A 26,640-nucleotide genomic window follows, 5' to 3' on the forward strand; every position below is an offset into this window, starting at 1 on the left:
TAACACCGGTTGCCAAATTCCAGTTGGTTAAACATTATATAGAATTTCTAAAACGCGACCTTCAGCAATAATAATAATTGATCGTGGTGAATTAAAAAAAAAAACAATAATAAATCGATACTACGCAAGATTATAAATCATAGAAAGCGTGAATATAATATAGTTTCCATTCCGAGAATTAAAATCGAACAAAAGTGCATATACTTATATGTTTATACTTCACGTATAATCAAATGGGGAACTATTTATTTGTCGACGAGTATATTGTAAGTATATATACATTATACAATATGTATACCATTGGTCTAAAATAGGTTCGTCCCGAAAAACGCTGCAGTCACCAAAGACTAGAGCGAGCGTAATTGAAATATTATTGTTTTTTACAATGATTAATAGCTTTTCACGATCGAAGATTGCAAGAGTTTCGACTTTCGAGATATTATGCTGACGTATCTTGTAGCCAGGTCTGTAATAGAGAGGAGGTGACGATGCAGTAACCCTGCCACCATGGCAATTAAATAAAATATATTATTTATTACTATTTCAACACAATAAACATACGTTTTTAATTATTTTCTAACGATATTACTTTATAATAATATTACAACCCTCATCCTCCCCCAACACCCATAACCATGGCCCAAAGATGGGCAATTATACTTATAACTAGCTAATATAACTGCAGTATTATATAGAACAATGACGACGATGTAGCGTTTTCGATTCAAAATTACTTTAAGACGAGGTAATTCGGATTTAGATGAGGTATATCAGTGTTAGGTATATCAGTGTTCATCATAAGAATCTTTAAATGTGACTATTACCCGTAATATTATATTTTGTACAACAGCAGAGATAACTATAACGTCATTGTTTCATAACCATTTCCGTATTTTCATTATACCTATACGTATGTTATTCCCTCGTGGAGAAAATACATTAATATAATAATAATATACAAAAAAACACATAAATAATACAATAAACCGACCGGATAAATCGTTCGCGTCATTTTGACTTGTACTATATCAGATTCGAACATGCATCGTTACTCCGCGCGAGAAAGTCTTACACAACTATATATAATATAATATGTATATAATATAATATATAGTGTGTATAGGTACCCATATATACTGCTACCACGATGAAAAATCTCCGTTTGTTGCTTATCACACGGTTATCACACATTACACAGTGTTTATAGGTTCGTACATATTTTCTAATAACTGTTTTTCTTCAGTCTTTAAAATAATAATAATTAATAACACACGTTTTTTTGTTTTATATATATTTATAGAATAATAAAATTTAATTGGATTTTTTTTCCTGTACACGCAGTTGCAAAACACGAGATAGTAATTAATAAATATAAATATTTTATCGAAACGAAGATGAAATATGAAATAATGTATTGAAAAGAATAGAACATCTGATTCTAAATGTATATACACCTATGCAGGGGATTCGCTCAACAGTTTAGTTTTCCTGTTTTATACAACTCTGAAAATATGGTAAATATATTAATTACCTACCTACCTACTTATATAGTAATTATCATAAAAAATAATGATTTTTAACGAGTTGAATAATAAGAAATATAATATGGTTGTGCGTCAACATTATTCGGCGATGACGACTAACACACATAAACATATTTGCAAAAACATAAACAGACTTAAAACAGCATAATATTATATATGTCCCATCCATGAACATAGGTAACTGTAACTATTTCGTAGGGTTCGCAGTGTCAGTACGATGAGTACCTTGATGCAAGGTGAGACCGCCGTCGACGAGTGACCAGTGCCAACGCCACCGCAGTACCGCAAGCAGATCGGGGCCAGCGACGACGATAAATTTAATGCGTCAACCATCAGCGTGACCGTTTCAGTGATCTTGGCGGCCGCCTCGCCCCGGATGCTAATCTGGCTCCGCAAACAGTAACCGCAACTGTTCGAGTATCAGCAACTGCAGCAGCCACCGCATCACGGCTGGCAGCAGCAATAAAAAGCGCTGTTAAGTGTCGTTCCAGCACTATTAACCACCTACCACGCTGTTCGCGGAACTGCTTGTCGTCCAGCCTGGGTCGCTGTATGGCCGACGGAGAGGCAATAGTAGCAACGTGGACGGGAACCGAAACAGTGCGACCACTGTCTGCTTGGACACCAGTACGCCAACGATTACGCCGCCGACGTCAATATGGCAATCCCAAAACGCGTTACCTAGACTCGGGCCGCCGACGACAGAACACCAAGACTCATTAATTATTCTTCTTCTTTCTTCTTATTATTCAATTTTTCTTTCCTCATCACTATATTATAGTTTGCCAACAGTGTTTCTTATTCCGACACAATATACGTTTATCTATAAAAACTATCACTGCAGTACATCTACGCCTATAATATACCCATGTCGCATGTGTTGTATTTTTTTCTTCTTCATCCATCGGATAACGTTTGATGACGACAATAATATTGTTATCATCATCGTGTCTAGGATCATTGATGTTCATAGTTTTTTTTATTTTTATTTTTTTATTTTATTAATTTATGCGCCCCAAACCCAAAGCTGGGCTTAGAACAGTTATCGCATATACAATATAAATAGGTATATCTTACGGAAATACAAAAGTCTAATTACATATTTATATTGAGTTAATTTACAATCATAACAGTGACTTAACCTGGCTGAGTCGACACAGAAAAAATTTAAATGATTTATCAAATTACTTGTAATGTAAGCATTCCATTCCGATCAATGGAGTGAACAAACTATAATTTTGGCGATAGGCATATGTTCAAAACGCGATTGAGGGACATATTTTGGCTTAGTGAAAATATTATTACTTTGGTTAATTATTACTATTATAATTATTATTGTATATTACTTTCGTACAACGGAAATACGTTTAAATAGTATTTGGTCGATTGTATATAATATATAATAATATTCAATAATAAAGTAATTTTCTAGAATATTTTTAAATTATGTACGGAAAATAAAATTATCATAAATAAAGTATAAGGAATACGAATTATACCTAAACATAACTCTTGCGCTCCAAATATACACATGAATATAATATATTATATTATTATATTATAATATGTACCTAAAATGTATAATATATTTGTTTATGTGCGGATTGTACAGTATTCTTACCACAAACCGTTTGTCGCGGTCACACTAACACTTTAAAATCGGCACTATGCCGCGTGTTGCCTATATTCTTATTAAGTTTGCAATGAATAATGATAGTATAGTATTTTATCCAAGTTACGAGTCACGAGTACAGGAAATAATATTAAATTATTAAATAAAATAAAATAAAATATTGACGTGCAGATAGGTTTATAATATATATCATATATTATACATGTTTGTGACCCTTCATCATATTATACTGCAGCTATATATACAATAACGAATGATTGTATAATATATTTCAAAGAAATCACTACCACTGCTACAACTCTCTGCATCAATATAATATGGCTGCCATTTATTTTAAATTCATCTAACTATTATACGCCTAATATAATATATATTTAATAATTATTACGTAATTTTGTAGCATTAAAATGTGCTGCGGCAGTCTATATATTATAACAATATTATAAATTATTCGCAAACCATTCAGTTTGAGATTGTTAGGTTAAGTTAACTATTATAGTTAACCTCATCACAAGGACAGTATTATCAGTAATTACTTAAAAATTATGATATCTTTATTGAACATTTGAATAGATATATTATTATAAATGAATAAGAATTTAGAAATTATAGGGTGATCTGGGTTTTTGAAATTATGGCGTTTAAAAGGACATCTCATACCCGATATCTACATGTGTTGTCTCGGTGGATTTACGCGAACATATACAACATAGCTAATTTGCATTCAGTAGAATCAATTTTTAATGTTAATTTTGGTTTAGTTTCATACTTTGATCAAACTTAAATGTATAAGAACATTATCTACAGTGTTTGTAAATGGTTTTTTTTTTTTTACAGAGCTATAAGCATTTATAAACTGATTAAACTGTATCATTTTACATACTCATCACTCGCTTAAAAAATGTAATATGTATCGTAAAATAACCGATAAATATCCACAGATAACGTTCTAACCTGTAAGTTTGATAATATGGGTCACTGTTAAATTAAAGCTAGCGACACATAATTAATTCTGATTAACGCAAATTCGTTATAATATGTTGTGGTATAATATGTATTTGTAAGACAAAGACAAGTAAACAACAAGACACGTGGTTGAAACGTCGTCTGAAGTCTAAAACATAATATTTATATACAACTTTGTATAAATTAAGTCGGTGCCTATTCTTAAAAATGCGCGTTGTGGTGCTAAGAATCATAAGAGCTTATGTACAGGACCGCTCGAACCAGTCCAATACTCAAATGTGTCTCGGCCAAAAAATTCAAATATAATACATCATTACCCACGTAATGTATTACTATCATTGTGCGGTTGCGCAGTCTAATAAAAACGTTTGCCGACCGTTGCGCAACTGCATCAGTACCTGCAGTAATGAAACGCCGCCGCCGCGGTCCACCGCCTAAATCGATTATACACGCAACACGCGCCTTTATAATATATATATAATATAAACATTTACCGTGGGTCTGTATGGTTCGGAAAGCACGCAGAGTACGAAATATTAATTAATAAGAACACGGTGGTGTTGATTAAAAAGATCTGTTAAACGAGAAAAAAAAACAACGAGGGGGAATAAAAACAATGGCCTATTGTTCGTCCGCGACGACTCTTATTCGGTTCGATTGCTGGTTATTATATAATATTATATATAGGTACTATGCGCAGTCACTATTTTATATAGGTATATTTATCACCATCAACACGTATAATATTATATCGTCATCGGATATAACGACGAGAAAATATTATTATCTAGTTTTACGGCCTCCGCACACCGAAAAAAAAACACAGTCCTCAGAAGAGTTGCGCAGAAAAGCGGAAAAACGTTCCGCGCTCCGTATAAAACGCTTTTTTTTTTGCAACCGTCATTTTCACATTATACAACAATAACAATAATAATAACGAGTGGCTATACGAAAAAGTGTAAAACTGTAAACCGAAACCGCGAAATGGCAATTATACATAGGTAGGAAGCAATTATAACGGTGTGTCTTTGACTGCTAGCAGTCATAGCTATGACTTAAAGACTCACTCTCAGAGCTTGGAACCCTTACACTTCTTCTGTTTCAATTTTAGTTTGTACTTAAAAACCAGTTTTTGTTGGACTATGATTACGTATTTGGTTCTTAAAATTACGGGAAAAAGATATTCCGATTTTAGTGTATACTTTTACAGTATAAACCGTCATTTAAAAAGGAACAAAATTGGTTTTTAAATTAATACATTACGAAGTACCGTCCTTGTATAATTTTTTTTTTTAGTGAACTGATTATGTTAAAAAATAATAAAATTTATAAAAACCGAAATCATGCAGGTATAACGTAATAGGGCAAGTTACCAACATTTTCTAACGAGCGAGTTACTTTAAAATGTCAAGTATCTGGTGAACAACCACTATTTATTTGGGTATATTATGTAGGTATGTTATTACATACAGCATACTAATAATATTCATATTTTATCATTCCTTTATTGGAAATTTCAAAATTGTACTTTTTTCTTCGCATTAGCGTATCTATTTAGGTAGATACTTTACTTTGTATATAATATGTAAGAGTGTGATTAAGATCACGACGTGATCAACCAATATTGGTATAATTAAGTTTTAATACGATCGACCAATATTCCTCTAAAGATCGACCAGTTGATGTTGGTGACCCCAGCAATAGGGCACAAGAAAGTATAGAAATCGGTATTGATTTCGATTTTGGTACCCAGATAAATTTAAATAAATGCTCTGGTCAGGTGCGTGGTTTGAACAGTTTCTGCACTGGGTGTTCCAATTTTACTTATTTTAAACTATAGTTCTAAGCCTTACAGTTACACAAGCATAATATTTATTTTGAGCTGGTAGTTGTAATTTGGCTTTTTCAAATGCTGAGATTTTTGATAAGCACAAAAACCAAATTTAAAAAGGAATAATGAGTATTATATTATTATATTTATAGTTAGTCCCCACAATCGATGTGGTAAATATTGTCTAAAAATAAAAATAAAAAATATCTAATTTATCCAATATATATTCTTATACAGGAAGAAGTCGTCAGCGAGACTCCATGTTCAGTGCTTGGTATACGCACTGGCGTAGGTATGGATTCTAGAGAGATCCACAATCTTATCGGATCGGATGTACGCGTAAACGTAATAAACGAAAACAACAAACGCCGAGGAGACTTCGAGGCAGGTATCTATAATATATCGAGTGAAAGTTTAAGAAAACGGTTTTCCTCTTCTGAAGTTCTCCCGACGCACGTGTACCTATATCACATATAAACGTATATTATATGTTATACTTACACGCGGTCGCGTGCGTGCGTGAACACGAACAATTATCATTAAGCCAAAGACGTTTACAACCGCGACGACATTGCACATTTGCATGCTTTTTTCTATACACCAATGCACCTACATATTATATATACTATTTAATATAATATATATATATTGTATATTTTTTTTAATGGCTGCAGAGGGCAGTAAGGTATACAGCGCACACTGCACGTCATGTGCATGCTGTCGGGACGGCAATCGTGAGTATTCAAAAGATTAAGAAAAAAAAATTTCACGAGATGAAAGGAGTATGTGTTTGTGATAAGCCCATATACACCGTATTAAATATATAGATGAATAATAAATTAAAATTGAGGTAGGCTGCACGAGTATTTAACAAGGATTTAAATATTTTAAGAGTTACTATACAGGGATATAAAAATCGATAAAAACATATAAATTATCATGAGTTTATTTCACACCCATAGGAATGAAGTGGGAATGCCACTGGAATATATTTAATGCACATTATTGTATTATATTAATATTATATGAATATTATACAAAAGTTATTAGCAAGTTTATGAGTAAATTAGGTATATTAAGTTCTATAGTGTAAGAACATATATCTATTATTTAACATAGTTTAATTTATTAAAAACCACTAGGATAAAAAATATTGTACGACATTTTGTGAAATGTAAGTTGTATAATATTATAGGTAAGTACTTCAAAGTGTATAAAAAGTAAAAAAATTATTTCTTTTTAATACAAAAATTGTGGTTGCCTCAATGGTTCCTTAGATGGAACATATTCGATATTCAGAAGACAATGGGAAATTTAAATTTCAAAAGAAAAAAAATATTAATAATAAAATCATAATATTATTGTGTCTACTGCTATGATATACGAAAATGTAAGAAACAAAGTCGTCACACTCATTTTTTTTTCAGGGAAAACGCCTACAGTCGAAAAATCTTAGTAAAATCTAGAGACTGTCAGCACTTTATGTCTAAATACAATATTTTATGTACTTTTATTGTTATACGCATCACATTACGAAATGTTGATTATTTTTTTTAAACGTTCAGTCGATAGGAATATGGGACGAGTTGTTGAAACGTAGTCATACACGATTCAGGAAATGATTCGTACAGTATATTGTCACATCACATTATACGATTCCAGTACTAATGTAAAATATTATAATGTATGATATCTATTACATGATAAAAATACATATTTAAGTTTAAAATGAAGACTTCGGCGTTAAAAGAAATGGTTATATTTTATTATTTAAATTCAGATAAAATATTCAATGTATGAAAAACAATCGAAAGTTCACAAACACAGCATTTTAAAACGATAAACGCATTTATTATTATAATATATCGCGTTATATACCCTCGTATGGTATCTCATATTTCATAATATGAGACATAACAATACGATATGAATTCACGGAATCGTTGTATTTTCTGATCAATAATTTTATCACTATAATATCTATTATTGAGGAAGTATAAATGTATAGGTGTGTTTATCATTCATCTATGATAACCTGATATTCCAAATGGTAAATATTTAAAAAAATAGTATAGTAAATTCATAGAAATCTTTTTATGCATTGACAAAAACTGCACTTCGTTACACACTTATTACTTACACTCCTGTAGGTAAAAAATATCGACACAAGTAAAACGGACAAAGGAACCAACGACAGCTGCTTTATGGTGTGTTGCTAACATCAAAACGTAGTTACTATAATTATTTACAATAACCAGTATATCTAAACGAAGAGAACCACGTGCGGTTAAAAAAAAAATACAAAATTAATCAAACCTGGGCCGGACACGAATAATTTATGTATGGCATACTTACAAGACAATAGACAGATTAACGCTTCTTAATTTTCTGACGAGCAAACACAATTTTTATTTAAGCCCAAGAGAAGGATTGTATGAGTAAGTACGGTATGTAATGCACGATATAAATATATAATATATGTACACATAAATGTGATGCGCTTGTGTCTTATTCAACAAAATATTAAATTTTTAGTAAATTTTCTATATGTTTTTAAAGCTTATTAAAGGTTATGCCGCTGATTGCACTTAGCCCTAAATAGATAGTTGTAAAACAATTCACAAGTTATAACATGAGAAAAATAAAAACTTTTGAACTGAAATTTACATGAATAACTTGAATTTGTTTAAGTTTTATGTATAAACGATTCAGCATAGCTATAAATATTAAATATATTATAATGTATCCATAAACTATGCTTATATATGTACCTATTTATAATACGAAAGTTTGCTCACTTTTATATGTATAATAATAAACTAAATAAATTATATGTACGATCAAATCATATACAATAGATACACTTTTGATACTTTGTACCGTTATTTTTGATAGATAAAAAAAGGCAATTTTAGATTTGTCGTACTGGTACTGATGATACATATTATATATACTACTACAACAATATAATATATTATGTTTATTTGTAACCGACTAAGCATGTCGAGGAATGTTTTCAAACTGTGGTACCTATATGATGTGAATGGCGTTGTCTGCGTCCAATAACAATAGAAAGAATTTATATGGTCCGAAATAATAATAACGATAAAAAGCAATAAAAATTACAAAAAACAAACCTAGTAAAATTGTTTAAATAAATTTGTATTTCAGTAAATATCAAATAAAACGCGATAAAAATTATAAGAATATGTTTTAACTTGTAAGCGCCCATCTTTATCATAATATGAAACCAGAAAATCAAAGCTGTACCTACAAATTCTGAAAAAAAAATTAAAGACGAAAAATATTATCAATACCAAAATGTATCAATTTAAATATCCCAACAACTGCAGTTTATATAGGTACGTAAATTAAACACAATAACAGTTTGTAGGCGTACAACAATACATCATATGTATACAAATTCACAATAGGTACCTAATTAATGTAAATTATAATATGTTATATATATAAATACTATATTATGCATATTTAATGCTATTATTTTTAATTAAAAAGTGGGCGTGCAGTAATGATTTTTCCCAAACTCCAATAAATATATAATAATATTATATCAAATCATATCCATTATTGTTTTACACACCTATATAATATCGTTAATAAGATTTTCAATTTATACCAAACATTAAAGTTTGGATCTAACAGATAATAATAATATAATATTAATATTTACTATTGATAACTGTCCACAGTATAGCAGCCGACAAGGAAAAATTATTATTATAATGTCATAAAGCGATTTCTCATTTGTAGAGCAACAAAAAAAAATCTAAAATAAAATAATAATTTTCTCTAAACCAATACAGAATAATCGACTGTGTCCGTTCGGAAATTATTATGATAAATATACGAATTATGTACGCACAACAAACGCCAATTTTATTCTAGCGCGTTACAATAGGAGATGGACTACACTAAATGATGATTACACATATTTACGGTTTGACACGGCCCACAATCCGAAAGGATATAGGAAGTAAAAACAAAAACTGCGTCCGTTTTTTTTTCTTCTTATAATTAATAATAATGATTTTTTCAGTACAATAATATTATAACTTTCTCCTACGATTTAGCAGCGAAATCCTGTTGTAAAAATTACTATACATATACACGTATACTGTATAGGCATAATAATATTATTCATATTATTACGAAACGATAAATTTCTTGTTCATCGCAGTCCGCAGATTATGTCCTGTCGTCGCCAATTGCTGCTTATATAAAATGTTATTGCTACTGCACCGAGTGGAATAATGGGTACCTACAACATATACCTACAACCAGGTTCAGGGCGACCACGCGTCTGAGAGGAGAAAAAAAAATCGTTTTTTCCGAATACGCACTGCAGGTTGATCACCGCGGTCGGTTTCCGCAAGAACAATGCGAGATGCTCGCTTAAAATTACGGTATACGATCGAATGATATACCGTATACCGATTACCGGAGGTCGCCGGATGTTTACTATCAACGACTATATTATATTTTGTAGGTACGTTATAATTTATAATATAATATTATATTTTAATGTCCATTATCATCATAATATAATGATAGACCGTGTCGAATAAAATTCCGTTACAATGACCCGATTGCATATTTTTCTCGTATAATGTTATATATACCTATTGTAAAGGTACCTACTATATAGAGTATATGATATTATGATGGTTGTTTTTGAATTACCACTCGTCGGCATACGACTTGCAGTATTATGATTATTATATATATTATAGCCCAACATTGCGTCGGGAGGTGTTCGTTGCAGCGGTAAGACTACATTAGGTATATACACTATCTGGTCGGGCCGCGGTTATCGATTATTGTTATTATTCCACTAGCCTATGTGTGTGTGCGTGTGTGTGTGTGTGTATGTGTGGAGAGAGAGAGAGATACAAATGGATAGAACTGTAAATCACCGTCGTGCGTGTAATATTATTACGTTTACCGTCACGTGAAACAAATCCGATTCCTATTGCTGGTTGTTAACTACACAATACGCGGATACGTGGTATAGGTACACGCTGCATCGGCCGCGCGCGATACGATCTCCGCGAGGAAAATCGTCGTATCGAAAACGTGCGTGTGTGCGTGCGGTGTGCTTGCAGATCGTTTATACACGTAGTGATCCATTTAAAAGCTGCTACACTGATTTTCTAAAAAAAAAATGTTACTTCTTATATTATATATACCTATGTACCTATCAATATTATCGAGTAAGGTAACATTACATGTTCACAAAAAAAAAAAAAAAATAATATTTTACTATTTGTATCATGGTTTATATTTTTTAATTTTTATAATGAACACATCTGGTTGTTTCTTCAATAATAATAATACAATTTTATTCAATATTCGGTACACCAACATTTTCAGGAAAGTATTCAAAGTTCTGATTATGAAATTAAAAATATACACCTACAATAGATTTTTGTAAAGAAATCAAAAAATCACCGTATATTTTAAATATAAAAATTAAAAAAGTTATATAATTTTTAGATAATCGATGATATGACCACGGCGAATATTGACGAAGAATTATATCGTTATGCATATATTGGAAGTTGACGTCAGATAAGTAGACGGACGCGGACTTGTATGAATTTTATTTGGGAGGGCTTTGTATAATTTTCATACACATTTGACTCAACACTATGATTATATCCAGTGGGTGCTTATTCTAAACTGATATTCGTTTTTAAATTAACTTCTTGTTTTTATTCTTGGAGGATGAAAATCTATAGATGATTGCAGAATTTTACCGATGCTAACCGATATTACTATACAACTAAAACTAAATTGTGTAATCGAAAACTATAACCGGGACCGTTAATATTAAAATCCATTTATTGAACTTAATAATAGGTTAGAGAAAGAACGGTGATCATCGGTAAATTTTTTTCGTGATACACATTTTGACTAACCTGTACCCGTTCTACTAGTATAATACATGATAGCAATTTCGCATATTCATGGTTCTTTTGTTTGAGCAAACAGCGGCAAAATAAGTAAATGGATGCACGAAAACAATCTAAGCGAAATCGTCAAGATCCTACAATATATATAATGTCAAGACAGTATTATTATATGTGAAAAAAGTTACCAATTTCATTGATGGCAAATAAGATATCGAACAATAGAATTTTTTAAGAAGCGTTGTGTACCTGTTCACTGTTGACAGATTTTTACGCGAATTTCGGTCCATTTATTATATATACTATAGTCTATAGTAGACACGTCAACAATAACATCGGATAACTCAACGACAAACTACTTTGAATGATTTAAAAATGAATAGGAAAAAATGGAGATTTTGTTATTAAGATTTTGAAACGAGAAGAATAAGTGAAGGTATAATAAGTAGATAACGTCTTGACGTGAAAAGCGTACAGTTTACAAACACATTTTATAGAATTAATCATATATGTACAGGATGTCCCACGAGGATTAATTAAACAAACTTGAAGTGAAACGGTGTTCAGTTTTCATGACATTTTAAATTAGAATATCTTCGTGAGACACTAATACGTTCAAATATAGTATAATAACTATTATAATATAATATGTGGTTAGGTTATAACTTATAATTTATATATATTTATTTATAACCATACAGAGTATTTTGCCGTATTTGTTCACGACATAACATTTTTTTTTAATTTTTTTGAAACATAAAAAAAAAACATTTAAAAAAAACTATTACATAACATTATATATATTATAGAAATTCATGATTATTAAAAAAATACGATTTAATTGTTTAACGAAATACTAGAAATGAAATAAATAATTTTAAAAAAATGATCATATTATACCGGTTTTTTAATATAGGTATCTCTAATTAGCGAGAATAAGAAATAGCAAATTTATAGAGTTAATTTATTAAATTATTAACTATGTAATTATTTTAAAAAATTGAATTTAAACTTTATAGTTTCCATGATAAATATAAAAATATTTAAATATATACGTTTAAAAATTTGGACAGGAAGTGGGTAGATAGTAGGAGTCCCTAATATATATATAGTATCAATAGAATAGAGACTATAGACTATCACTATATTAAATATTGGAAACATACGGGTGTGTACAAGTACAATAAAACTAAGTCCAAACCGAATATTCAATATACCTACCAACTGTATATTATAGGTACATTTATATTCATAAAGAATATATGTATTTAAATTAAATTGCACACGTACTTCGTAAATAAGATATTTATGCAATCCTCAAACGAAATTTTCCAAAAATATTAATGTACACAGGACATTATTATTACTACATTAACATAAGCTAGAAGATAAAATTATATATTATACATATTATTGGTATTTGGTAGGTACTGTAATATATAAATTTTACTTTTATGACAAAAAGATTTTTTTTATATAATATAACTATTCGGCATGTGAATATACAAATTTGGTGTGTTAACTGTATATTATTGCAGAAGTTTCTATAATGTATTATTATTATTATAATTTATAAGTGTACCTAATAATAATAGCGGTAATATTGACTAAATTAAAATCAAATTAAATACATATGTCACTGTATAGCAGCGGCGGTTTAGCGTGTCAATATAATACCTTTTTTCTTTATAATATACCTACTACACTAACCCAAAAATTATTTTGTTAAGTTTTTATTTTGGCTTATCCATACAGTGGGATAGTTAAAAATTAAATATTCTTTATTATCTATACGCTATAATAAAGATCACAGGATTATAGCTCCGTCACCCAGGCGGCGAATATAATATAGTATACTTAGCTGCTATGTAAGCGCAAAAAAATAATATTTGGTATGATGACGCGTACAACTATACTGCAGAATAACTAGATAGGCACAAGGCACTATACTAACGACTGTTAGGTAAAGGTAACCAGAGAAACCGTTTATTCTATAATAGTAATTTTGAAAACACCAAACAACGAGTCTTTCCACGTTGCAAAACATTCTGCAGCGCGCCGTCGCGGTGGCGTTTCATTAGTCTTGAAAAATAAAATAAAATACCGAATTCGATGGAACACCGATATATAAGGATAAGAGATAATTGAAATCGTGTCAGAAGTCATATTATATAATATTATATATTTATATATGTATACATAGTGCTCGGTGGAAACGAAATAATTTCTCACAGCAATAATAATAATAATAGCAATCATCGCGGTTATTATAATTCAACCTCGCATCACATTAGTGTAACTCGTTTCGCAGAGTACCTATACTCGATATATGTACCTTTATGTTGCAGTATTATGGCCATACATATAGTGCCTATTGTACAGCGCATAGCGCCAAACGAGACGTGTTACCATTGTCTGCACTTCTGCAGTCGGCTCCAATATATAGTCTATTGATTGTAATTTTTTTTTAATTTTATTATTATCGAAACTATTCTGCAACGACGGCGAGAACCCCTCTTCCTCCCACACCCTCACGTTATAGGCTTTTGTTAGCACGCGCGTCGAATGTCGATTGCTTTATTTTCTTCTCGTATACTATACGGTGTATATAGGTATAGAAAAACATAATAACACGTATTCCTTAATCCTTACACATACCTAGTCAATAATAATTAATCAAATAAATATATAAGAAGATATAAGACCCGAAGTCCAGAAGTTCATACATAGCTGAAATATTGCATCAAACTTAATTTGGGGTTCATAATAGGTATATTACGTTATTGATGCGCTTTTTTAAAAAAAAAAATGCAAGTGTTTCAAAATAGGCATTTTTTCAAAGCCAAATTGAATTTTGGAATACTTTAGGTGATAATAGTTATAACAAGATATGTCTCTACTATACATACATCTGGTGGTCGACAACAAGTGCCCGAATGCGGTGGTTACATACTTATTTGTTATTAAATCTATAATATTTATACATAATATATTCGATTATATGATTTTACCGTAGTACTGATTGAAGTTCGTCTATATACTTTTAAGAAATATATGAAAAATATTCAGAAAACATCGAATTTGTACTAACAAATTTAAAATTACATATATTATTTAACTAAAATTCTAATTTGTAAACAAGTCGGCAATAACCATTAAAAATTATAGTAATTATAATAATTCATATCATATATTATAGTTTAGTATAAGTGGAAACGCGAAATACATTTATTATAACGGGCACATCAAGAATGCTAATGAGTGTATAGTTATCTTTATGAAGTATAATATACCAATAATGATGACAAATTAAATGTTGTGTACGAATTACCTATTATACTATTGTTACAATAAGAAATATCAAGTTATTGTTCATTGTATCTAAATTCATATACTTGTGAGACCAATTTTTTTTTATTCTTGAATTGAAATAGAAGTAAAAAGTATCAAAATCATACCTATCTATACATTATGTAAATTATTATGAGTCTGATTACTGTATGTGCCAATGTTTTGTATTAAATAATACATATAGGTAGTTGAGTTTATATAATATACCCACGTTTTATATTGAATAAGATGTGTAGGTATATATTATATATATTTTTAATAGAAACTAAATTATATGAATGTTAAATTTTTGGCACAGGTAGAAAATAACTACGTCTACAGTCACTATTTAAAATAAATCATTTGACATTTTAGTCTTAAAATATACCTACTCGCAAGGTGTTGAGTATTTGATGTGTATACGCTCCTAAATAATTACGAATTTCATCAGTGTTTTGGAACCTATTTAATCTAAGCCAACAATGACTCGCACATCATGCTCACAGTAATAACGTTATATTATACGACGATGTTATATAAAACTCATTTTCAAAGACACCGGTATCTAAGTTTTCTTATTATTACTATAGAGTTTATTCATCGCACACCTGCATAACAACAGATATACAAAATGTGTTTGTTACTTCACTATTGAAGAAACCGATTAATCATCCAACCTATATATATACATATAAATCTTGCCTGGACATTTTGACTTCTACAACTACGCTATACACCTCTTCGCAATGAAAGTATACGACCTTGAATCAAGTTCAACACCATCGTATTCGTGTTGTAAAAATAATAATAATAGACGAATACATAATAATATATGAAACATTCGAAACATTCGTTTTATATTATATAGGGTGAACACTGAACATCAATCATGATCTCAATCCAAATTTCCTTTAATAATGATTTTATTCAAATTCTAATTTTTGGAATTTTAAATATACCTATTGCTAAAGGCCGTTTTTTGAATTTTTTGAATTTTTTTTATTACTGGGGAAGCGATGATACAAACTTATTTTTCAAATGAGAAGCCTCCCCTGTTCTTACAGTGTTCTATCAATGTTTTAATTTTAATGCGATTTGTAGGAATTTGAAAAATTAACTATTTGTTTGGTATTTATCTGAACTGTACTAAAAGGGTTAGAAACCTTATAGTAAATTAAATTATGGTTTTCAACAAATTATTTTATACCTACCCAACGAGTATATAATATGTGTTAAAAAATATAACATGTTAGCAAATGGCAAATACCTGCAAGATTTATAAAAAAAACATACAGCTTTTAACAATCGATAGTAGAACAGAATAAAGAATATGGGTATGTATTGTTTTTAAATGTATAATTTGCATTAGTATACTATAATGGCGTGATAATTAGTACCTATGTTAATATCGGAAAAAATTGAAAATCGTCAATGTACAAACACTTTTTTTTAAACAAAATTAACTAAAAAGGTTGTTAAAACTAAATACTGCTGTTAAAAACATCCTCAGCTGCTTTCTTCGACACAATAATATAACCTAAACATTATAGCGTGATATATCATAATAACATAAAGTCCATCAACGGTTAATTATTAAGGTATGTAGTATGTACATCATTACAACGATCACCAGAGAAAATAAAGCACACATTATAATATACTAAATTGTATTACGAACAAATACGAAATGTATAAAATTATATTAATCGTCACTATATATCTAATTTTTCTACCATACCTTTCTACCATTTTTCTATATACCTTTGGGCGGTTATGTCGGTAATTAAACGATAGGTTAAAGCGGTCGTTATCCGACCAGAGGAAGTGTGGTCCCAATAGTCTTTGATGGTTGTTTAAACTGTTATTAACAGTTAAATCATAACCGTAATTAGCGATGCTCTAATGTACTTACTTAAGCATATAGAAATTATGTTAATCATGCGTATATACCTATATAGATTATACTATTAACGTTTCAATGAGAAGCACTTATAATGCCAACAAAAACATAATTCTGAATAATTTCGCAGCGTATTCATTAGGCCATATAAGCCTACGACACTGTGTAGTATGACCGAATCGGGAGATTTTGGCCTTGGAAGCTTGGCACCACGATAATAAACGTTTTCGTAACTCAGATAGACAAAAGCTCAACTTCGTGTTGTTGCGAGAGCTTGTTTCCGTGGTTCTCGGAGGTTCAGACTCCAGAGTTCAGATCTTAGGTAAACAAAAACGCGATCAGCTGATCGAATGTCATTTTTATATTATTCCATGTCTACGTTGTATATACCTACTTTCTAGACTTAAACCCGCGATGTAAACAGTGAGTTTAAAATTCAATACGAGCAACTAAAAAGTAAATAAATACTGCAGTTTAATGGGATTTGCACGCTGAGAGAAAGTAAAGTAAAGCTTGTCTTATTAACACGGGCACATAAACACACGGTTAAAATTGTCTCGCTTGGACTTATAAGAACTGGTGCGGATCCAATTAAGGAGTATATTATGTTATATTGGTCCATATAAAACATCTAAAGACAATGCTATTGATTTGATTTGATTCATTTCCAAAGAAGAGACTCAGTAGCTATATAGTAGCTACTATCTATAATAATCATTGAAATGCAGCCGACGAGTACATTCACAGAACAATTTTATTTTGACATTGCTTCTCTGACATAATATAATATAAACACAGCCTAGGCCTTTAAGGCATTCACATAACATAATTGGAAATTATAATCCTCGGGAGACTATCGTATCGTTAACTATAATATAATATAGTGTCAATGACATTTCGGATTCATGTAAAATAATTCAAATGTGATACCCAATTATTATTTTATATTTGTTTATATATTAAGTACCTCCATGGCTATATACTTTCCAATAAAATATATTACACTATTTGATTTTTAGCTGGTCTTATAAAATACTATTTAAACTTTGATAAAGAGTAACAAGTATATTGTGTTCTTTTTAAACCAGATTCGTAATCTGCAATAGGCACATCCATATCACGCAAGCTCGTAATAAGATTTTTGAGGCTCTATAGGGCCAAATTTCAAATCTAGTCAAGTTTTAGTTTTAGTTAAGTTTGTACTTGGCTGTGGTTGTAGGTATACTTGGTATAGTTAAATAAATCAATAAAATTAATCAGTGTATAGATTGGGGAACACGTCAATTAATGACTACCAAAACAATTTACAAATATTAAGAATATTCTTATTCAGAGGACTTAGAATAAATTATTGTTTCACACAAAGTTAAATACTCACGTAATTGAACTAATTCGATAGTAATAAAGCTATCTACATCTTTTTCATATATAGAAATATGAAACACAATTTTACTTGTAATACTGTTTTAAATGTTTTCTTCTTCGCGCGTTTTTGAAGTCCTTTTTACATTCATTATTTTAATTTTCAAATTAATTGGAGTGCTTACATGGTTACATAGTTTTGTTATACATAAAAAAGATCTGAAATGTATGTATAGGCTGAACATTTTTTCTTAAAATAAATATTAATATTCATATTATTAATGATTAAAGTGGTTTTTATTTTGCACACAATTATATTTGATCAATAATAATTATAATTTATAATACTATAATAGATGATGCAAAATTAAATTATATATCAAAATTTGATAAAAGAAAACACTAAATGAACACAAACAATATTTTAGAATAAATAAATATCTACAATTTCTTTTATTCTTTATAAAATATTTTAGGAGTATAATAAATAGAATTTAACGATTATAATTAAACAATAATTTAAGAAAGCAATAGGTAATATATACTTCATAGGTATTAAATTTCCCGCTATCAGTATTTAAAAAGAATTTTTTTTTTGCAAACTAGTTCATCCCATAAGATTGGTATTTATTAAAAATAACACTAAAGCACAAAAGGTAGGCAAAGATAACCGGTAAATCGACTTCATCGGAACGCGCCATATTTCAACTGAAAGAATTCAAACACTTATAACATTTTACTGGAATTGAATCGTGTTGATAATGGTGAATACAATTTAATTTTATATCAATAATAATTTTTAATCTTTAAAGTATAACAATATATAAACTACACACACACACACATGATGTTGACAGTTTACATATTTCAAATTTTCTCTAAGAAGTACTTATATAATTTAGGAAACTAGGTAAGTCATATTCATTATTTACAAAACATATAATATATTACGTTATTTATGTTTATACTCTGTATAGGATTCACTTAATGACGTTAACAATACATAATACTAGTATTTATAGTTAATGATAAATTATGGCCGATGGGTAAAATAGCCATAGTTTTAAAAATTATGATATTGAATAATCAATTATTTATTATTTTGTACTATAAATAAACAAATTAATTTTTACCAATTAAAATAGAATACACTTACAATACCAACCAGAAGAATTAATAATCGCCTAGTTTCTCCCACCAATTACAGCAATTTAACACCGGGAATAAAACTCATGGTCATCGAATATTAAAATTAAAATAAGTATTTAATATCATTATCAAAAATGGCAATTCGATATCACACTGCTCGACAGACATGACTTAACAACTTAATACCAATCACAAAATGATTTATTTTTTGTATATACTTATGTACTATTCACAACCCAGCCAGCATACAATTCGAGACGACTTAATTCACACGTTGAACAAAATTTTTGTGATGTTTTAATTATTGTTGATTTTTAAATATACCGTAACGGGCGTAACGTTTACATCTTATATTATTTTGATATTTTAAAGAAATGCTATTGATTACTTTAGCCAAGAAACATGCGAAAGTATTTGAAATTACTTTTTGGATTTACCTTGCGGTTGTTTTTTTATTTATTTCGAATATGCAGATTACTTTCATACTATGTACAGGTTCCATACAGAATAAAATATTCCTCTTCTTGGTTTACGTCTTATAGTAACGTGTATCAATTGTAATCGCTAGTAAATCACTCCTGCCAAAACTCAAGATAGATGACTTTATTTACATTCACTCACATTGTATAATGTCTATACAGCGCCTGATAAATAAATAACACTCGAAATCCAAAATTATTGTATAACAATATAGCAACAACAATGTATTTTATATCAAAATATATACATCGTGTAAGTATGTACAATATCATAAGCAGAATTAAAAAAAACGTTTGTTGCTTTTTACAAGCGATAAAACATTTCCAGTTTTATATACAATACATGACTTTAAAATGACATTTTGAATTTTTGGTACAAACTTCTTGCAGTAACCAACCACATTAAAAGAGTAATTTTGAATAAGAGAACTTAACTAATGATTCAACTACTATTAATACCTAAAGCGATATATGTTTATTCGTGTAATTGCTTGTTTAACTGTACAGCTTTTTATGTATTGTTAGTTAATAGTTACCAAATACGTAACTAGGTGAGGTTATGTATTTAAATATATTATTAACTTTGATTCTAATTTGTAAGATATTCAAATAAAAAGCATACTAATACAATTGTATATAAAAATGTTTCTTAACTACCTATTATAGCAGTTAATAAATCTTACCTTGTGCTCTTCTGCCTTTTGCCTGATTTCACGGCGGTTCCAATTGACTCGGAAATAATTGGGTTTTAATCTCACTTCCATTTGGGCCATCCATTGATCCAGAGACCTCAAATTTGATTTTACTTCTACAAAATATTAAGCAAGTGTTAATACTATTGAATGTATAATAAGCAAGGACACATATTATTTCTGAACACCTAGTTTTTTATTAGTAGGGCTTGAATTTGTAATCAAATACATACAGTGGAACCTCGATAAGTCGAAATTCAAGGGAAATGCAATTTTTTCGACTTATCAAGGTTTTCGAGTTATCAAGGTTTTAGAAAAAAAATTTGACTTAAAGAGTTTTAAAAATGTATGTATGTATTAAAGTTTTTAATTATTATGTACTTAGTATATATGTATAATATACAATGTAAAAAAATGTGATTATACAGATTATTTAAATAAACAAATTATTACAAAAAAATATAATAAAACATGTGTTGCAACTTTATAAAAGATAATTTATTAATTTACTTTGACTTAAAATTTGATTAGATAAAATTATCGGAACGGACAAGCCGATTAGACAAATGTTTATAAAATTATCTGTCATTATCCGTCATATTCGGAGCACAGAATGTTTGAGTTATCTATAGTTTTTTTTTCGAGTAATCGAGGTTTTCGCAAGGGGACGGAATTTTTTTCGACTTATCAAGGTTTTCGACTTATCGAGGTTCCACTGTATTTCATCTGGCCTATCATGTTGAACATTGATTACAAATAATACATTTAAATAATACATTTTAAAAATATATTATTTGCATTGTTAATAAAACAATTTCCTTATAATTTGTTAACCTATTTCAGTTTTAAAAGCATTGGCTGATCGAAACGAACTTAGAAATTTAAAAAATAACATTATGTACTGAATATAAAAAAAGATGTGAATCGGGCTTTTATTTAAAATACTAACAGTGCATTTTCTCGAGGAATTGCATAAAAATGTTTAAACTTAACCATTTTTATAACATTGAAATTGATTATTATATGAAATGTAGATACTGACATACACAAATGAGTTACTTATAAAGTTATAGGTATAATATTGTTGTTTATTAATAGTATCAACAATTTTAAGTACAATAATAATTTATTGTTGATAAATTAAGACTAATATTGTTCAATATTCAGTGCTGGTAGATAAGCTGGTGGATGTATTGTAAATTCTCCAAAAAGTTAACTCTAGTAATAAAACTGTCTAAGCCAATGCGTTTTTAGTACAAAAACATGTCTCTCAGGAAAAACTCTCACACCCTATAGAATAGTCGGATTAGTTAAATTCATTTTTATTTAAAAGAAGAAAACATTTTGCATATCGAATCATAGGCCGATTTTCTAAATTATAATTATAGAAACTAAAATATGTATTTGAATAATGCACAATATTTATTATTTTTCAAATGTATTTTTCTACCACTATTTTAAGTAAAATGAAAATTCGGCGTTTAATCCAAACTGAAAAATGTTCTCTTTTAAAAATAACAAAAAAAAAATTAACGAAACAAACTATTTACAGGGCGTGAGAGTTTTTCCTATAAGACATGTTGTTATTACTAGTGTTAACTTTTTGGAGAATTTAAACTGATTATTGAACAATATTAGACTTAATTAATCAATAATCTATTATTCTTTGCTCATAATGATTACATGTTTACATCCATGTATAAATTTAAAATATATATATTATTATTATACTTAAAATTGCTGATAGTATTTCCTGTGAAGTCAATTTTCGTTGATAAAATACACCGCATCAACTTGAAGTATTATAATTAAAGTGTAACTAAAATATAAAATTTAATTTTTAGATTTTAAGAATTTCGGAAAATTGGAAAAACCAGTACAGACACCCTTAATCATAATCTTATATATAAAATTCTATAAAATACATTACAAACTCATTTTAGTTATTTATTATTACTTAAATACAATTTAATCATTTTTTTCTCAGAAGTTAATTATTACAGTCCTAAAACTATCAAGTTATGGAGTTATATGTATAGTTATATGAATTTAGCTAAATAAATCTTTATTAAATAATTCAATTGTAAAAAGTTAGTTAACGGTATAAATTGATTATTGTTAACTGGATAATAAAAATATTTTCAAAACGTAAAAATTGTTTTTACAAATTTGTAATTGTCCTAACACTTTTCAATAATACTAAAATTACAAAAATATGATAGCTTTACAAGCTAGAATATTATTATTATTATTATTTTTTAATAGGACCTAAATTAAAAATAATTATGTTTATAATTTATTTTGAGAATAAAATAGTATCCAATGTTATTTTATACTGGCGCTTTAAAACTGTTCTAACTTACTATCATTAATATACCCCCGAGTTTACTGTTGCGATCCCAATGATAATATATTTTGACATAAAAGAAAGTATATGCTAATACCTGTAATTTACACATTTTTAATATTATGCCTATGCAGCTCTAAATTGTTAGTAATTTATTCAAGTACTTAATTATGCATTCATTATAACATAAAAAAAAAAAAAAAAATAGAACAATTTGACTAGTTGTTGAGGATTCTAATTTGACTAACTGACATTTAACTCAGTAAAAGATAGTAAAGTATTATAAATTTGAAAGTTTAGTATAAAGTTGAAATTAACAATAATTAATCATATTTGAAAAATAATTCTGGTCATTTAATAAATGTGATTAAAATTAATTTCCTTAAGAAATCTTTAGGAAAAGCTACTCCTCATTAGTAGCATGTATTTTTCTAATTTCACAAAATATTATGTTTAAAAATTAGAATAGATCATAATATAATAAATATAATTTGTATATTTGGTCTGATGAAGTGGTCAAATATCTTTTTTAAATAATATTTAGAAATGAGATTATAACAAATAATTGAAAGACTTGTATGCTCTCTACTCATCGTAAATTATATATTTAATTTGAAAAAAAATTAATGTATTTTTATTTTGTGGTTCTATAAAATATACACACAAATACAAGATAATTGAAAGTAAAGTTTTCTATTTCTTTTTATAGTGCATACCAAAAACACATGGCCCACAATAACCAAATTGATAATTTCGTTTAAGAATATGATCTGTTAGAATATTGAATCTAAAATGCATATTGACATACTTGAGAATGAATCTATTTAATAATTGATAAGCAGTTTAAAATCTAAATATAGAGCACAAATTGACAGACTGTTAAGAAAACATTTCAAATAATAAAATAACTTAGCTAATGAACATATTGCATAGTGATATTGAAATAAAAATATAAAATAAGATCTACATTATGTTGAACAGTTTCCACGTTAGTACATAGTAGATTAAGTTCAATATGAAAAGGACTCGACCATATACATCATGTTTAACAGCGCTCAAATATGTATAATTCATATAACACAGTTCATAAAATTATGTAAAATTTTGGTTTCAAAATATTGTCTATAATATAATTTAAAATCCAAAAGTTTAAAACTCCCAATAACTTATTATTATTATTATTATTATTATTATTTAGTTTTTTTTTTACTTTTTTATGATATAGTTTAAAATCGTATTTGAGTGTTATTAGCAAATTTTAAAAACAATCCATATTAAATCCCTTAAAAAGTGTGCGATATTGTCACAAACAACAATAGTATTTTATTGTATGACTCAAGGGGACGTCACAGTGACATTTGTTGTCTCTGTCTCACAAGTGTGTAACATAGCAACTTTAACACTCAGCAGACCACATTTTCTCCGTTAGTTTAAAAATTAGAGCGAATTCATCTCTTATAAAATTTAAAGGTAAGACTATTACATATACACAATATATATATAATACAGTGGCATAGGCTTTTTATTATATTTTATTTTAAATCAGGTTATATGTATTTTAAAATTGTAAACTATTTGTACATCTTACAATACTCATAGCTCGCTTTAAAATTAAAATATAATAAAAAGCCTATGTCATTGTCTAGATAATAATCTTACCTTAAAATTTTATAGGAGGTCAATTTGCTCTAATTTTTAAATTAACTGAGATAAACGTATTCTGCTGAGCGTAAAACTTGCTATGTTAAGCACTTGTTAGATGGAGATACCAAATGTCACTGTAACGTCCCCTTAATGTAAATAATACTAATAACTAGGAAATCAATAAATATAAAAATTGAAGTCTCAAGTTAACATCAATCATAATAGAATTTGACATAAGATAATCAAATTTTTTCAAAAGGAAAATAATTTGTATGGAGTAATAATAAAAATAATTATTAAATTGTAAGAGATTAAAATATATGGGCCATATTTGTGATCGGCACTTGGATCACAGGAAAATAATTTCATAAATATTTAAAAACGAATAATAACTGAGAAAAGTTCTAAGATTCTAAGATAATAACCTAAGTAATGTGCATTATATATGGACGAGCAGCTTTGGTTCAATGACGGTTCTCGACAGTGTGGCAGTCTTTTGGATAGTTGCGCTATATGGCGCAATATATTCAGTCTACGAACTTCTTCGCTCATACTCTAAAAATTAAAAATAAATCAATTATTTAATTTGTTATTCATAGAAATTTGATATGTACTTTAATCTTAATGAATTCCTTTAAATCATACCAGTCTTTTAGGTGATAATACATTTTCTGTCAAATTGCAACTATTGGGTTTTGATTCAGAGCCTGAACAAAAACTTTTTTCTAACTCTTTGATGTAGATATTTAATCGTTCAACATTCCATTCCTGAATCGGTGAAGAATTGTTAAGGTCACATCCAACTTCCTGTAAATAAATAATATAAATTAACCAATTGTAGATAACATGTAAATATTTATATCCACAAAATACAAAAAAAATATACAGCCTTAAATTGAAAATAATAATTTTTTTATTTACTTATTATTATTTTATATTTTATTGGCAATTTGTATGATGTATAGTAAAACTTCTAGTAAATATTCAAAAACATTCAAAACTATTTATTTTTTTTCAGTGTTTTAAGATCTTTTACACGCTTCTACCAAACTTCTCCATTCATTACAAGCCATTGCATTATCTATTTGTATTGACTCGTCAATATCTTAGATATCATTTCTCACCCTATATAACCAACTCTTATGAACTTTTCCCCTTGGTCTCATTATTAGTGTTAACTTTAAAATTATTTGCCAGTCAATTTAACTTTTAAGTACCTACATTTTTAGGTACAATAAAGTGTTTGAGTTTTTCTCCACAAGTTTTTACTAAAACATTTAATAAAACCCAAACTATTGATATTTTATTAACTTAATAGTCATCAATAAAAGGTAATTAACGTAAATTTCATTAATTTAAAATATATCTGTTTACCCTAACACACTAAAGACATTATATTTTTATTTATTGAAGTAATTTACCATAGTTCTCAATATAAAATAAAAATAGGTAAATTTAAGAGCGATCTCTACTGTACAATAGGTTACAAATGGGTCACTGTAATAGATGGTATTAAATTTGAATTAAATTACATAAAACCATTGTATACGATAAACGATTCTGAACAGAGAATGTCAGTCTAGGATATTTTATAATATATTATTTATATTGTTATAACTTATTATTAATACGGTACCTGGTAAGTTGAATTAATATTATAACATTACAAAAAAATAATTAAACTCGTTGTTCTTGGTTATTTAATTTGTAATTTCGTCCAAATTTTAACTCAAAATAACTATAAAAAATACTGGATTTATGTATATTTTTTAGATTTTTTGGTTACATAATTAACTACTTACGTGCACCTTTGTTTTAAATTTTCAATCC

At 28.4% G+C, this 26,640-nt stretch overlaps 1 protein-coding gene across 1 annotated transcript in view; it reads right to left on the reverse strand.

Annotated features, from left to right (window-relative positions):
• The window catches only part of LOC100570947, a 109,118-nt gene that overhangs the window by 67,167 nt on the left and 15,311 nt on the right, over positions 1-26,640 (reverse strand). Inside the window, exons 6-8 of the mRNA XM_016801557.2 lie at positions 25,456-25,617; positions 25,236-25,365; positions 20,811-20,935 (exon numbers count right to left, since the gene is read on the reverse strand). Coding sequence (XP_016657046.1) covers positions 20,811-20,935; positions 25,236-25,365; positions 25,456-25,617 — 417 coding nt within the window. The remainder of the gene's footprint in view (positions 1-20,810; positions 20,936-25,235; positions 25,366-25,455; positions 25,618-26,640) is intronic.

Source organism: Acyrthosiphon pisum, chromosome A2 (assembly GCF_005508785.2).
Source record: "Acyrthosiphon pisum isolate AL4f chromosome A2, pea_aphid_22Mar2018_4r6ur, whole genome shotgun sequence".
Classification (NCBI taxonomy): domain Eukaryota; kingdom Metazoa; phylum Arthropoda; class Insecta; order Hemiptera; family Aphididae; genus Acyrthosiphon; species Acyrthosiphon pisum.